Source organism: Natator depressus, chromosome 11, assembly GCF_965152275.1.
Source record: "Natator depressus isolate rNatDep1 chromosome 11, rNatDep2.hap1, whole genome shotgun sequence".
Lineage (NCBI taxonomy): Eukaryota > Metazoa > Chordata > Testudines > Cheloniidae > Natator > Natator depressus.
This window is the reverse complement of record NC_134244.1, coordinates 32,574,329-32,590,638: the sequence shown is the minus strand read 5'-3', so window position 1 is coordinate 32,590,638 and position 16,310 is coordinate 32,574,329. Positions and strand designations below refer to the sequence as shown.

General features: G+C 37.7%; 1 protein-coding gene across 7 annotated transcripts in view; it reads right to left on the bottom strand.

The window, feature by feature from the left end:
• Positions 1-16,310, bottom strand: part of MARCHF7 (membrane associated ring-CH-type finger 7) — a 33,231-nt gene that overhangs the window by 1,269 nt on the left and 15,652 nt on the right. For 4 of the 7 annotated variants that reach the window (XM_074967416.1, XM_074967415.1, XM_074967417.1 and 1 more), the window contains exons 4-10: positions 14,443-14,614; positions 11,907-12,074; positions 7,951-9,061; positions 7,499-7,668; positions 5,619-5,728; positions 3,603-3,716; positions 1,616-1,664 (exon numbers count right to left, since the gene is read on the bottom strand). In XM_074967416.1, coding sequence (XP_074823517.1) covers positions 1,616-1,664; positions 3,603-3,716; positions 5,619-5,728; positions 7,499-7,668; positions 7,951-9,061; positions 11,907-12,074; positions 14,443-14,614 — 1,894 coding nt within the window. Of the gene's footprint in view, positions 1-1,615; positions 1,665-3,602; positions 3,717-5,595; positions 5,729-7,498; positions 7,770-7,950; positions 9,062-11,906; positions 12,075-14,442; positions 14,615-16,310 lie in introns of those variants that run through there. The other 3 variants (XR_012641431.1, XR_012641432.1, XM_074967419.1) reach the window with 2 other exon arrangements.

Sequence of the window (16,310 nt, the reverse complement as noted above, 5' to 3'; positions counted from 1 at the left end):
AAACTGGATCCCTGGAAGTGGAGGGTGCAGGGAAGGCTGTGGTGCTGGTGGGAATGAGCAGACATTTCTGGCCAGGACTACAGGGAGGAAGACAAGCCCCTCAAGAGTGGGGGAGGTCACCCACTGCTAAACACCTTCTTTCTCGGGACAGCTCTCACACGCCCAGAAAGTGAGTGAGTGAACAGGGCCACCCTACAGGCTGCAGAGGGCTTTCTGCACACCAATAATACCACATCCCTATGGGTGCAAGGTGTAGGGAAAGCTACGCTCAGACTGCTATTATTGGACATTTTTTTCCATTGATTTCTGTGTCAGGTAAAAAAATCAACATTTACTGATGACTACCAATTTAAATTCAATTGTGCCAAGCCTAAGTGTAAGTTAAAAGGGAAGGCTGGCCTCAATTCTCCCCTTCCCCTCAAAAACTAAATTAGTTTGTGCATTAAATATGTTCTCCCTCACCACAGTTTTTACAATTTCAGACTCCCAAACTCAGTGTTTATGCCAATTGATAGATCACCTGTCAAATTCTCTGCAGATCAAACTCAAGGTGAAACAAGGCTCATTCCAGAATTTGTTTGTTCTATAAAAGGAACAACTACCTACATGAGGAATAAGTTATTTTATAAAAAACTTCTGGTCACCTTGGTTTTGGAAAAATATTAGCTAGCTAACAACTAGATCATTACCATATGAAGTCATATATTCAGGCCCATGAAACTAAAACAGAATTTGTTTCCTGCAGCACAAGCAAAGAATTATCTTTATAGTACTCTGGACACTTCATCTCCTGGATGGAAATCATTTTCAGACCTTATGACCTGTATTCCATTTTTCTATAAAGAGTCATCCGTACATCCAGGTTGACAAATCAAAGTAGTCATCAATATCTTTCTAATGTCTACACGTAGCAACAAGCAAAACACAACACTTAGATCCATGCAAGTTTAAGGACTAGGCTATGCGGGTTTCTGCCAGTGTAGCCCAGGGCACAGGAACTAGGTAGTGAAAAGTTTACCCAGTTGCTATACTTTCACTCTGCTAGAGGTCTTGCAACTGGCCTGTGTGTATCACAAAAGCAGGTGCTGACAAACAAAGGAATAGCCAAAATGGTTCAGGTTGGGGGAGCCAGAGAGGGAGGGATGTGCATCACCTAAGTGGTCTCAACTGCAATTTAAGCTGCCTTCCCCTAATAAAACCCCTCTAAAAAGGTAACAGGCTGCAGGTCATCACCAAGTGACCACAAACTACAATTTGGAAACTAATTACTCCAATAAATGGAGACAAGTTCATCTGAATAATTAAAGAATCCTGGTACTGTTATGCACAGGCTTCAATTACAGAGGACTGTCCTACTGGTCTCAAAAAATAAATCCACTCCCCAACAGACTATAAACATTTAGGAAAGCTAATTTGAGCCCTTGATCTAGATGCCAATTCACCTGCACCACCCTTCCAGTGTTACATGATAAAATAGCCACTGCTGTATAAACTCACAAGCCAGCTTCAGCATTTATGTTTGGTACTATAGCAAGCAGGATTTTCAGTTTAGTTTCCTTATGTTGGCTTAACCTGAAGTGAAACTGAACGAATCTGTGAGGGAAAAACCACCTACTTTCAATATCTTCCATATGTGCCTGAAGAGTTCTTGCAAGGTTAATAAACTAGAAACAAGGCAAAGAGAAAGTAATTTAAATGTTGCAAAATAATCTGCAGAAACTTGCAACAAGTTAGCACAGAGGTTTGATTTCTTTAAAAAAAAAAAAAACACGATGCATTTTATGCTTTTATCCCAAAGCCATTCCCAAGGGACAATCACCCAATGCCCTTATCAGCATAAATCATCAGTACAAAGTTTAAAAGTTTAAAAAGATAAGGCACATTGTATATTTGACTCTTAAATTAGACATGTTTTGCAGAATATAGAGCATGAACATGACACCCTTGACTTCACTGTCAGGATTCTTTCTGACACAGTGGAGATTCACGCTTCCAATTGGTATTACACAGTAGTCGGATACAGTCAGTCAGTTATGGAAATGGGAAAAACTTTAATAAAAGCCTTTTCGTTCCTAGTGTTACAAAATGTCATTTATATAATGACATTTTGTAATATTATATATATAATATATATAAAAACCAAATTAACTTGGTATATAAATTGATCTAATGAGTAATGACTTGATTATGTGAACTCGTTTCATCTACATTAATCTGAATATAGTGGGATTTTATGGGGAAGTAGAACCCACTTGACTAATGATGGTCAGAATCTACACTAAGGAACCTATGCAAATTATAGTAAATAGAAGGCTTAAAAATATAATAAAATAAGTCACTAATTACAACTTTAATGCTTTAAAAGATTAGGGTGGAGATTTTCAGAACTCAGACAGTTGGGTGCCCAGTTTTCCATTAGCTTTCATGAAAATGGGATATACAAATCCCATGGCATCGCTGAAATTCTTAACCTAGATTTTTAGCAATTAAAATTTAATTATTAGTTATAGCTGCCTTCAGAACCACATTCAATACACCATAAATTGTAAGTTGTAGTGATAAGAATATATTTTATACGTGTAGCACCATAAATGTACATGACCCTGCACAGTAGGAGATTAGGGTCCAATTCCCTACCCCAAATGTTTAAAGTCTAGGCATACTATCTGGTACAAAACAAAATAGACATGGCCATGTGTTGATAATTCGAAGGTTTCATGGAATAAGTTCACACTTTCTGCAGTTTTTCTTCTTGTTAAAAGGACTAGCTTTTCAATAGCTAAAGAGCTTTTTTCCATTATAGGATACCAAAGAGCTTCTAGCTATATAACTAGGTTGCTACATCAGATTTTGGTCAAAGAAAGATTTCCAATGATACTGAATTACTAGTACATAGATTATTACACTCCTAAATAAGCGCCAATTTAAGGATAAATATCCAACCATATGACTAGGAAGAGTTTCCTCTAGTTATTTCTTGAATTGCACTCTAAATTGCCAAGCTACAATGTAATACAGAAGTGCAAACTAAGGGCCAAATCCTGCAAATGGGTGTTTACAAGTTCAGGCCCTAGTAGTGTAATAAAGGGTTACTAGCATATTAGTGTACTGTGATATCTTTAAGACTGGTTGAATACATCTGTGATTTTGATATTTGGAATTGTACATCTTGCACAACTGTAGATTTTGTAATCAGAGTTTTTCAACTTAAGATTCGCTCCTCTCAGACTTCTGTGAAATTACATTTTGAACACATCTGTTTTCATTATCATAGCAGACCCCCCAAATATTCAATGCCCTGTTTATTTTAACCACTAATAGTCTTGTCAGCAAAATACACTTTTATTTGAATAGTGCATGATGCAATTCCCACGAAGACAGGAACCATGATTTTATCATTACTACTTCTACTACGGTAGCACCTAGAAGCCCCAATTAAAATCATGGCCTCATTATGCTGGACTGTACAACCACATTTTAGAGATTACAAAATAAAGCACACAGGAAATGAGCTGTAAGTGTATGAGCATAGCAAGGTAAAAACTCACCAAACAACCTGAATGTTTACACAAGCAAGGCTTCCCACAAAATGAGACACTCACCCTGACACGTGTGCTGGCCTCACTTGCAGTTCCCAGCATATCAGAAAAGCGTTGTTCACACAAGTGTAACAACACTACAAGGTAGAGACCAGAGCTGATAAATTCATAGTCTGCCTTGAAGGGGATAGGAGAAAAATTCAACAATGAAAAGCATACCAGTGCCAAGTTTCAATGGTAGTATGCTGAGGGAGGATAATAGATGCAGAGGCTTTAAAATATCTCCTACTACATTTCTGATCTTAGTGCTTCAAGTAGTTATGAAATCATAACTAAAACTGATTAGGCCTGATCAAGACTCTTATTCATGAAAATAGATTTTACTCCCACAAGAACTTCCACTGAAGTCAATGGGAGTAGTCCATGAGCCAAGATTTGATGATCAGGACTTTTTATGGCTAAGCAGTCTTTTTCATAGATCCCAAAACTATTAGCTCATTTCAATGCTGAACAGCAGAAAGCAAAATGCCCTCTAACCTCTCTCCTCTCAACTGGAGAGAGCCACTGAAAGATAACAGGAAAAATGTATGCAACTTCATCCAGTAAAAGGGGGGGGCGGAGGGAGAGAGAGAGAGAGAGAGAGAGAGAGAGAGGAGGAGGAGGAGGAAAGGAAACTAACTTTCAATAGTTAATGATTAATGGCAGAGAAAATAAAGCTTTAAAGTAGGGTAATACAAAAGAACTTGAAATGACTAGTGTAGCAATTACTGGCCCAACTTCTGTTGGTGAGAAAGACAAGCTTGAAAGCTGTCTCTCTCTCACCAACAGAAGTTGGTCCAATAAAAGATACTGTTTCACCTACTTTGTCTCTCTAATCTCCTGGGACTGACAAGACTATAACTACACTGCATACAATAGTGTTGCAATTTTTATTTTATTTTTTTTTAAACTAAGAGTCAGTTCCTTAGGAACGAATTGCAAATCCCATACTCCCACCAGTGAGCAATTACTCCAGGTGTAGTCCCATTGATTTCAATTATACTAGTTCTGTGAGTATCTGCTAACCAATGCAAGTAGTACGTTCACAATCTGGCCCCAAGTGACTGGATTCTTATCGTTAAAAGATTAATTGTGTTTTTTCCGTCTTGGACACCCACATAGGTGCCTAGGTTGAGAACTGATTCAGAGTACACATAATGCAAACCTTAGCTTTCAACTTCCTTGTTATGAATAAATTGGGTCATGTCCTCCTTATTTAACAATTAACTGAAATTTCCAGATTGGAAATTTAAATGTATTTGAACTTAATATTATTCACATAACTGAGGTTGTACTGTATTCATAAAGGTAAAGTACCAAGCTAAAAGCATAGGAAAAACCTCTGAACAACATTTTGTACTCTCTCAGTAGCCATCTATAGGATACATACGTGTCTAGTAGTCGAAAAATACACTATATGCACTCAAAAAGTGTATTAGAAACAACTGAAAAAAAGGAAGATAGTGTTTCTTTTTAAGTAAGCTGATATCTTAAGCAGTGAGTGACTGTTTCAGGACCTCATTTTTGTTTTTGTCTAGGTGGGGCAAGCAGCAGGATAGCAAATTTTAGGGGGAAATTTTTCAGTCTGTCTACCAGTCTAATTAGAAGAGATTGTGGAGTTGTAAGGAGTTTTTATCACACCTGCAATGTGGACATTTAAGTATGCAGAAAGCTAGACTACCACCTTGAATCCATCTGGAATATGATCCTAGGTTCGTACCAGTATTTCTAGGTTCATATAATCTTATTTCAGAGACATCAAGTAGAGTAACTGCTAAAAACAGACAGACTACAAGGTGGAGAGAGATAATATCAGATCTACACCTACTAGGGACTATGTAGAGAATCTGCAGCCAATTCTCATTTCTTTTGCTCCACTTAGACAGGGGACAGAATATGGCCTAAAAACATTTATATTATGTACATGGTATCTGACCAATTTCTCTTTTTAAAAAAAACCCCAAAAACAAACCAAAAAACCAAAAAACCAAACTTCCAGCACTAGACTGACACTTACCAAATTAGGCAAAATATACTAACTTGTTCATTTGCATGTGCCCTATAGAGTTCATGAATATCAAAATCCTCAAGATTAAGATGCAACTTCTCTTTACACAGCTCACAGGTAGTTACTGCTTCCAAAGAAGAACCTGATGGAGACAAAACAAGAAAGTCAGATCATATATTCAAGGCTAGATGTTATGGTCTAAGTGATTGACTCAATTTTATTTTACATAGCAAGATTAAACAAAAAGGCAGTATGACAGCAATAGTGTTGAAGTCACTGTAGGGAACATCTGTTACAGGGTTATGATTTAACAATAGACTTTTTTGTCAAAGTTTACTTGTTTTATATCTTATGCGCCTCTATGACAGTTCAGCAAAACCCCAAAACCACTTTTAATCTCAATGCCATCCACATATATAGGCCAATACCTAAAAGCAGCATAAAATTGTTAAGTGCTGAAGTTTTTTAATGAACAGAGATTTTTTGGACTGCAATACCAGCTTTTAAAGACGTGGACATGCACTTTGCAGCTAAACAACTAGTTTAAAACTATGGCTATTATGAATAATGTTAGTATTCCTTAAAACAAGGCATTCATTTGAGCAGATTTGATACCACTAAGGAATGCTAAGGTACCACAATACTTATAACTCTGCCATACTGTGCCTTGTTATAAAGTCATTATAATTAAAAAGTTATAGAATCATAGATTAGGGTTGGAAGAGACCCAGGAGGTCATATAGTTCAACCCCCTGCTCAAAGCAGAACCAACCCCAACTAAATCATCCTAGCTAAGGTTTTGTCAAGCTGGGCCTTTAAAACCTCTAAGGATAGAGATTCCACCACCTCCCTAGGTAACCTATTCCAATGCTTCACCACCCTCCTAGTGAAATAGTGTTTCCTAATATCCAACCTCACTGCAACTTGACACCATTGCTCCGTGTTCTGTCATTTGCCACCACTGAGAACAGCCTAGCCCCAACCTCTGTGGAATCCCCTTCAGATAGTTAGTTGAAGGCTGCTATCAAATCCTCCCCTCACTCTTCTCTTCTGCAGACTAAATAAGCCCAGTTCCCTCAGCCTCTCCTCAGAAATCATGTGCCCCAGCCCTATCATTTTCGTTGCCCTCCACTGGACTCTCTCCAATTTTTCCACATCTTTTCTGTAGTGTGGGGGCCAAAACTGGACACAGTACTCCAGATGTGGCCTCACCAGTGCTGAATAGAGGGGAATAATAATTTTCCTTGATCTGCTGGCAATGCTCCTACTAATGCAGCTCAATATGCCATTAGCCTTCTTGGCAACAACAGCACACTGTTGACTCATATCCAGCTTCTCATCCACTGTAATCCCGAGGTCCTTTTCCATAGAACTGCCACTTAACCAGTCGGTCCCCAGCCTGTAGCAGTGCATGGGATTCTTCCGTCCTAAGTGCAGGACTCTGCACTTGCCCTTGTTGAACCTCAGATTTCTTCTGGCCCAATCCTCCAATTTGTCTAGGTCACTCCGGACCCTATCCCTACCCTCCAGCATATCTACCTCTCCCCCCAACTTAGTATATATACTACTGAAGAAATGATCAAAATGTAAGGTATTTTAACAAATAAAAAAATACACAGAGTATTTATACCATCTTACTAGTAAATCCCAGCAACACCAGAAACTGAATCAGAAATCCCCAAGCATTTTGGGATACTTTGAAAATTACATGTATAAAGACAAACTAGGATTGCCAGGTATACCTTTCAGAATTTTCATGCTTCTCTTGGTTTGTATCCAACTGTTTTGCACATTTAACAAATCAAATGACCTTCCAAGATTGTAGGATTTTTACTGCAATAGTTAGTCATTCCAACAACACACCTTTCATTTAATCTGGAAAAGACCTTGTTCTAAAAAAGGTCTACCTTACCAGAATTAATCTTGGACTGCAGCCATTTTTTCATGCATTCCTGATGAACATATTGCAGACTTCCAGTGCATTTGCATGGCTCTATTAAGAGGTTGGTAGAAGATGCAGATGACATCTGGCAGATTCTACATAAGTCACCTTCCTCCTCTTCAGTGTCCTCTAACAGGAGGCTGAGTAGGAAGAAAGAAGTTTTTTCAAATAGAGGTGGAAGTTACACGTGGATGGCATTTTTTTTCCAAACTTTAATCCCTTTGACAAATAGTTCTCAAACCTGAAAAAGGAGTTTAAAACAAGTTTGTTTGAAGATAATAGTGACATTGTAGGTGCCACAGAATTGAGCTGCAACTATCTCAAAATAAGAGGCCCCTTTAAATAACTTTAAAGAAAAGTCCTCATTAAGTCTATTAACCCATTCAGATGTTTTATTGACTGGGAATATCATATTGATTTACCTCTCTTTAATTTTCTGGAGTTTTTCAGGATCTCTTGAAGGTAATACTTTAGACTTGTCATTTTCTTCTCCATCAGGTTGATTCCAACCTGAGGGAATAATATCTACCGTTATCATAACATTGTCAGATATGCTGCTCCCTAATGCTGGAGGTACTGCAAACCGGAATAAAGAGCCAGGAAGAATTCCTGATATTCCAGAATTTCTTCTACTGTGAGCTGAATCTGGTGTGGAAGCAGTAGTTGTAGGACTGCTAGATACTGCTGGTGTTGGTGGTCTGTTGGCAGCAGCCCCAGGGGAGCTGCTCTGTGCTTCTAGTGAAGTCTCTTCGCTAGACTCTCTTCTCCTAAAGAGGTGTAGTGATCTAGCAGGTGTGTCAGAGGTAGAGGTTCTTGCAGATTCATCTCTTCCTTCTCGCCTTCTTCTGGAGAACAGAGGTGTACATCTATTTCTTAGAGATGATGATAACCAGGATCCTGTATTTCTACTTTCAGACTCTTGTCTGTAACTTTCAGGATCTGAATCAGAACTATGATTCTGTGAAACACCTGATAAACCCCATCTTCGTCTAAGGAAGCTAAATCCCTGAGAAGCTTCAGGTGTCTGAATGCCTGGAACTTCAGGACGTGCAGTTGTATTAGTGCTAGATTGGGTAGAAGTTTGAACTCTTGGGACAACACATGAATCTTCAGAATCTGATGATCTTGCATTTAATGAGTCTTGGCTAGACCTCCGTGAGAAAAATGTAGATGACATACTAGAAGCTAAACGAGATAGTAATTGTCTAGTTGTACGCCTTCCTTCAGTATCTGCTGGAGGCTCACTCAGTGACCTTTGAGACGCAACCCTTTCAGTGCTGCTTGTGGAAGGAATTTCATCTCTAATGGCAATGTGGGTAAACTCTGGCTGTATATTCCTTTGGGAAGATTCCACTTCCCTTGTAGAATAGTTAGATCTTGAAGAGCTCCTGCTGGAGACTCCGGAAAATAAAGATGACTCATGTTCAGAAGGCAGCTGGCGGTTCATGGATGTATTCAGCCTCAAAGTGTTCAATGAATTATCTTTTGGTCTTGCTCCTTGTGCATATGAAGAGGCAGGTCTATCCTGAAGATCTACAATAGAAGAATTGGAGAAAGCGACACAAAATGTACAGTCATTTAAAAGTTACCCAACTGAATTACAGTGAGTCTAGGGTTATGTTGTACTCATTTTTGAAGACCTTAAAGGTTGGCAAGATAGGTTGTAGACAGTCTAAACTGAGTATTGTTCTCTTAGTGAACAGGATTAGATTATTAAGTAGATTCCAGATAAACTGAAACCAGTGCATTAAGTCAATAGCAGATGCACATACCCCACAATCCTTATCTGTATTTTATTTAAACTACCACCTTATGATTCAGCATTCCTCGTATGGAGGGATCAACTTAATGAACATTAAAATAATATATCTGTCAACTGACATTATGTAAGCACAATACTTATATTTAATAGCAAACTGCATATATAAACAGTATTCTATTTAATACCTATTCTTCAATGTCCAACCAGTTTGGGCCTTTTGAAGTAAATATTCAGATCAGTCTAAGAATTTCAGAGACAAATATAACAGTCATTAAAATATGTTGAGAATGCAAAATTTATAGATAAAGCATATTTCCTCCTCTCCCAAAATAAAGGCATTCTGATATAGTTACAGTATTTAAAAAAAGGAGTTTAACAGCTTTGTGGAATACTTAATCCCAGCTATACCTGAAAACGAGAGACAACAGAAACTGTAATTTCAAAAACTACTCAAAGGTTATGTAGCCGCTACTGATTAAGTTTAGTAGTAGCTGCTTCAGTTAGAGATCTTTAAATGTCCTACAACTTCAATAGGAATGATAATCAGATGCAGTGAAAAGAAAAAGCATCTTGTTTAACATCTAAGTGCTCAAATAACTCCAATACAGTAAAAAAAAAAAAAAAAAAACCCATAATTTCAATAATCCCTCAGTAAAAAATTTAGTTATACTAAGAGTAACTGTTGACTAACAAGTGTATTACTAACATTGGCTTTCATGAACAACTGACACTTTAGAATCTATTACACTGTTCAATGGCTCAACCATCCAGTTGGCTCAGACAGAGTCATATGACTGATCATTTAGTATTATTGCTCTCAGTTGCTCAGTTTGCTATCCAGATGTCAATTGGCTTAACACAGCCATATGATCCAACCAGCCAATTAAAATGTTATTCTTGAGTCCTCAAATTTGCTGCCCTCCCTCTCCTCCCCCACTTTTTTTTTTTTTTTTTTTTAATTATCCATCTGCTGCTTCTTTGGATGTATGATTTCTTTAGATCCTGTAGTTTGTCTTCAGAATGTAGCCAGTACAAGGACTTAACTCCCAGAGCAACTCCTTCGACAATACAGCAGCTGAACCAGGGTTCCTGTTTTATGTCTGAGCCCCAAAAGACCAGCAGCCATAGCTGAAGATAACCTTTTTTTCCCCTAAAGAAGGAGGCTGGGAGAAAGTGAATCTTTTTTAAAAAGGAGGAACAGATAAGCAACCAGGTAACGAAACAGACTGCTTTGCTTGTTTTTTAAAAATTGAATTCATTAACTGGAGTCAAATGTTTCCCTGTATAGCATAGCATTATAATCCACTGCATCACATGACATTTCTGAACTCATGATACACAAGCCCTGAAACTGGAAAGAGAACTGCACAGGCAGAACCCCTTTGAAGTAAATAGCTCTCCACAGGTGCAGGAAACCTTCTGAATAGCTCTCCTTGCACAACTAGGGCCATAGCAAGGTTTCTACACTATTTAATGCTAGGCTACCACTGGCAAGGAAACAGAGATCCTTTCCTTAGGCACTAAGGCACCCCAATCTTGCATTGTGATCTGTACATGCAGGAAGTCCCACTGACTTGAAAGAGTCTCCATGCAAGCACAGCAGACTGACTACCCACATCACAATGCAGAATCGGGGCCTATATTTTTCCTTTATTTTCCCATACCCATAAGAATGGGGATTCTGCAGAGTTTTACATGAAGACACCATTAAAGCACTGGTGTACTGGGTGTGAGAAGGATATGTGAGGAGTCTTTCCTTGGATAGGTAGGGTAGCTCTACAAAGGCCAAAACAGCTTAAATAGGAAGAAAGCCTGGCATAAGGATTATGTGGTTCTGTTAAAATACTCACTAAATACTCAAATCCAAAGATTGCTTTGAACCCCAAAGTCGTATTAGTCTGTGTTAAGTTTTTTATAAAGCCCTCTGAGGTTATAAGTAAGTGTCTCAAGCTGGTTGTATGTGCACTCTGCTCGCCAACAGCTACTCACTTGTAATTTTTGTTCTGCACTTGTTTTCTCAACACATTCTACTCTTTAAAAGATGCATGGCAGAAATCTCTTGGTAGGTAAATGGTCTACATGTGAGATATCTGAGCTGATTCACTCAGGCAAGAGACAAGTTAGGAAAGAGGGACACAGTGTATAGATATCTATTAGTCAAATAACCTAGTTTATACTTCATTCTCCATCCACTGGGGAACACTTAAGAGGTTAAACAAATCTCTCACTGGAAAATAGGCTGAGAAGTTGAGGGAGCAGAGAGGTTTGCTGAAAATTCACATCAAGGCAATATAATGTTTCACTCAACACAGAGCTCCGTTCAACAGATCCCCGCAGCTTGGTGTAAATAGTTTGCCGCTGTATCTACAGTTAAATGCATAAAAGGCATTTTCAAACCTGGATCTAGACAGAGATAACTGTTCAGCAATTAGACAGCAAGTTAAACTCTTATCTACATGTTTGACCAGTTGAGTTAATTAAATTAAGTTGAGTTAATAAAGAATTAAAGTACATTTGTTATATTTTACATGTGACATGAAACATTAAAGGAATAACAAACAAAAAGTTAAGCAAACAACCTATGCATTTGCAAGCTTTCAGCTGCATAATACATACATGCTGAAGATGTAAAGTCACCACTCCTGTGACTATAATCCACAAGACTGCTAACAGATGGATCTGTTCTCCTTTCTAGCTCTCTCCTCTCTCTCACTAGCTCAGTTCCCAGAGAACTGAGTACCACTGATGAAGATCTAGGAACTTGATTATACCTCCATGAGGAATCTAAAAAACAAGAACTCTGTATAAATCCTACTGGTAGTTTAAAAATTTCAGTATCACAAAAATATCAATGCCAGTTTTACTCAAACATCTGATTTGCTTTGGTGTATTACAGTATAATTGCATTGATGCTAAAGGGGCTTCTTAAAACTTGTTTTCTCAGAACACATTCTCAGCCCATGAGTAATTAAAAATTGAACTGCTTTGCTCACAGTACAAAAAAAGTTCTGTTTTTGTTTTTAAATGGCAAGTGTTTTTCAATTTTATTTTGTAAATTTTTTTTTTTTTTTTGTAACTGCTTCAGCATCTAAGCAGGAGTTAGGTATTTCAGATTTGGTAGGAACAAATGTGCTTCTTCAGTGGCTCTCTTAAAACATTGGTTATACACCTCTACCCCAATAGAACGCTGTCCTTGGGAGCCAAAAAAAAAATCTTACTGCATTATAGGTTATATTGAACATGCTTTGATCCACCAGAGCACGCAGCCCCACCCGCCCGGAGTGCTGCTTTACCGCGTTATATCTGAATTCGTGTTATATCGGGGTAGAGGTGTACTATTTTGGAATTAAATACAATTTAACACACATATTACTTCAGTCTGAGGACCAGCCAAATCAAAAAAAAAAAAAAAGCAAGGATCAAATATTCCTTTAGACATTTAATGTTGCTTTATTATGAGTAGCTATTTCAGTAAATACACCGAATATTTTTCTGAAGCTGCATTACAAACATACATGCTGCAAAGCATCAATAACGTACAAAGGGAGCCTTAGCCTTCTCCATTTTATGTTTTATGTCGCCAGTCAGGAGTTTTCAAATGAGGGCACCAGCCCATTCATCTGAAAGCAAATCAGTGTAGTAATAGTCTCAATCCTCTGGACAAAACTCCAAATTACAATGGACATTTCTATGTGCAAAGGGGTTTGTAAGATCAGAATCTGTAATCACTTATGGTTTCCTGCGGTTCCCACCTGACCACAAAAAGCAGAGATGATCAATGATGCCATGGTTTGTACTGAATATACAATGTATTATCAAAGTGGAGGTGGGGAGGAAGGTAGTGGAATCCAACCATTTGTCAAATTGCCAGTGTTCTCAGATTTTGAAGAGTGTTTAGCTGGACATAAGGTTATAAATACAGGTCTGTATACAAGAAGGAAGTCTTGACAGAACATTTTCATTGTGTTTAACACTGGATTTTTAGTGTTGCAACTGGATTAAGTTGTATAACCTTGGATGTAGGCACCAGCTAATGTTTCTATAGCTGCTAGGAACCAAAGCACTGAAGACAGCAACAGGGAATATACACGGTTTTAAAATGACTCCATGTCTGACATGACAGAAGTATACTGGGAAGATGAGAAACGACATTTCACTTTAGCTTTTATATGAAGAGTAAGAGGAGAACTCTTGGTACTGCAGTCTTCTCAAGCGGAGTGAATAGAAGAGTCAGTGGCATACATGTATTATGATGATTTGAGGGTAATCTTATTAATGTCTGATAGGATGCTGTGAAGCATCCTAGTCATAATCAGTTCTGAAGATATGAAAATATTCTGAATAGAGAGGGTAGGGTTACAAGACCATACCTAAGGTAGTCTGTGGTATTTTCATAACTTTCTGATTTTTTTTTTAAAATTTACCTTCAACTTTAGTTTTAGCTTCTACACTTAAACTGAGTATTAAATTCTATTCCCACCCCATGGACACACATTCTAGACACATATTTACAACCTTAACTCCAGCAGAAGTTAGATTAAGCATTCTCTTAAGAATCTAAAACCATATCAGTTCAGTGTTGTCTAATATTGTCTTGAAAGCTCTGTTGTCAAGATGGCCACCTTTAGCCCATGGTTTAATTAAAAAAAAAAAATCTGCTTCTAGCTCCACCTCTGCCCATAGTATTTTGGCCAGCTGGGGTATTTAGGGCTATGTGAAAGGCATAGCTAGGATACAGGGAAGAATTTGCTCCCACGTGCCCTACTGCTCTTGTGTACCTATTAAATTTCATTAAATTTTGGTTCCAAACTGCATCAGTAAACAGCTGCAGACTTTCTTCCTTAGGACTCTGACTTTTGGTTACCTTAGTCACTCCATTCACCTTTAAATAGGAATGTTTTCTACTAAAAAAAAGTGATTTTAATAAAGTGGTCTCTTCAAAACACTAAGTTAATATTTTCCTAGACACTGATAAGGATACCAAAATTGTGAAAACAGTTTGTTTCTACTGTTTAAAGTTTATTTTGAATATCTAAGTATTTAAAGCCTCAGTATTTATCAGCAGATATTTACAACAACTTGGTAAAAGCTTGCTGTTCAGAACTACATTTTATACATCTTATTTAGCACTAGTAATAAAGACATCTCTTACCTGAAACTGCATTTAAGCCATTACTTCTCACAGAAGAGGTAGATGCATAGGAAAGCTTAGGTCTCTTTGAATCACTATCCCGCTGCTGGTTATGTAGTCTTGAGTATGCTCCCTGAGTTCTCTCAGATTCACCATACCAAGTAGATGAAAGAGGAGAGGAGGAGGATGTAGACTGAGTGTTTATATATATAAAAAAAAAGTTATGGAAAGTAATTTCACTTAAGCTTTTTACCTGTAAAAACAAGCTTTTAAACTACCTACCTGTATATGGCTAGAACCAGCTTGGTAAAGTCAGCAAGACAATTTGCATTGCCTAATTTGCTTATAAAAACAATGTGGAAAAGATCCTCAGGAGTGCTATAGAAAAGCTGCTAATTTACCTCACAGTAAGCATGACTTGGTTAAACAGTAAAAAGGATTTAGTAAAAATAGTCCTTTAGCTGTATTTTAGGACTTATGCCAGTAGCCTTGATTAGCTTCTCCTTTCCCCCCCCCAACCTCTCCTTCCAACCCCAGGGTTTAATCAGTTTTTCTTAAGGAACTCTTCCCCATTACACTGTTTTGTAACACTGAAAAGCATTTCCCTCTGATATGCAGAACACTGTCACTAAGCCATGTTTGAATACATGAAGCACTGATTTTTTTCCACATTGTCTACATTTTTGAAGAGACAATAAAGATTATAATAGCCTTTACAGTTCACAAACAGCTTTAACTGCTCAATTCCATCTTTTAATGCTCGTTTTATTAAACGTTCTTGATATATATTTTCCCCAAATTATTCTATCATCTGTTTTAGCAACCTAAAGTTATAGGTTTGGGCTAGCAATTAAGTCTCTTGCTTCTGAAGACTGTGACTATGGATAAAATGTTTGTTATAACTTCTTATAGTCAACACTGAACTGCAAGTTATACGATCAGCAGTAGACCACAATTGACTGCTAGTCGCTAATACAAGTTAGGAGGCAGAATTATAAAATTATTAGGGCTATTATTATTATTATTAGAGGAAATGAGGCATACATGTATAGTTTTACTAAGATTTGTGTAACCAGAACAAAAAAAAAAAAAAAAAAAACTTCATGCATCAGTCAGTTACACCTTGCCTTGATACTTCACCTTCCTGTCCTATTACTGGAGATCCTTCCTATAAATCACAATTCAAATTTATTTGAAGAGAGTTAAGGAAAAGCTTAATTTTTTATATAGGGTTTATGCAAAGCAGCTGCTTTTACTTTTTATGACTGGGAGCTGTACTAGACATTTTTCCTCCCTGCCATTTAAAAAATAAATAAATATAGAAACTAGCTTCCCAAACCAAGTACAAAACAAGACTCGTAACCCTGTTTAGCAATCACACACATTGAGCAATGAAGCTAACCTAAAAGCAACAATTTCAGAAAGTACTGTGTGGTGCAACATCCCTTTGCATTGCAGCTTAAAAGTCACTTTAGGGGGAAAAAAAATAAATTTATGGAGGGCAGGGGGAGAGAGAACCCCAAAAACATACCAGTTTGAAAAGCCTGCAGTGCCTACTAACTACCAGGACAGGCCTTTGAGAAGCAGAGGCACAGCTTGTACTTCAACTACATGCACACCAGGACTTCCCTTGAAGGTTGGCAGCCCCACACCATTTGTTTTCTCACCCACACTCTGCCTACCTTCAACTTTTAAGTTGGTGTAAGAAACCTGTTTAAACTGTATGTTCTCTCTTGGCAAAGTTTCCAAATATCTCCCTATTTTAAGAGGTCACAGACCTTTCCATGACTTGCCCAGTGTTCTGTCTTACTACTAATTTTTTTTTAAACATTTGTTGACTTCAGTATTGTGCATAAAATGTCATAAATAGCAAGCTTCAATTCTGTGTG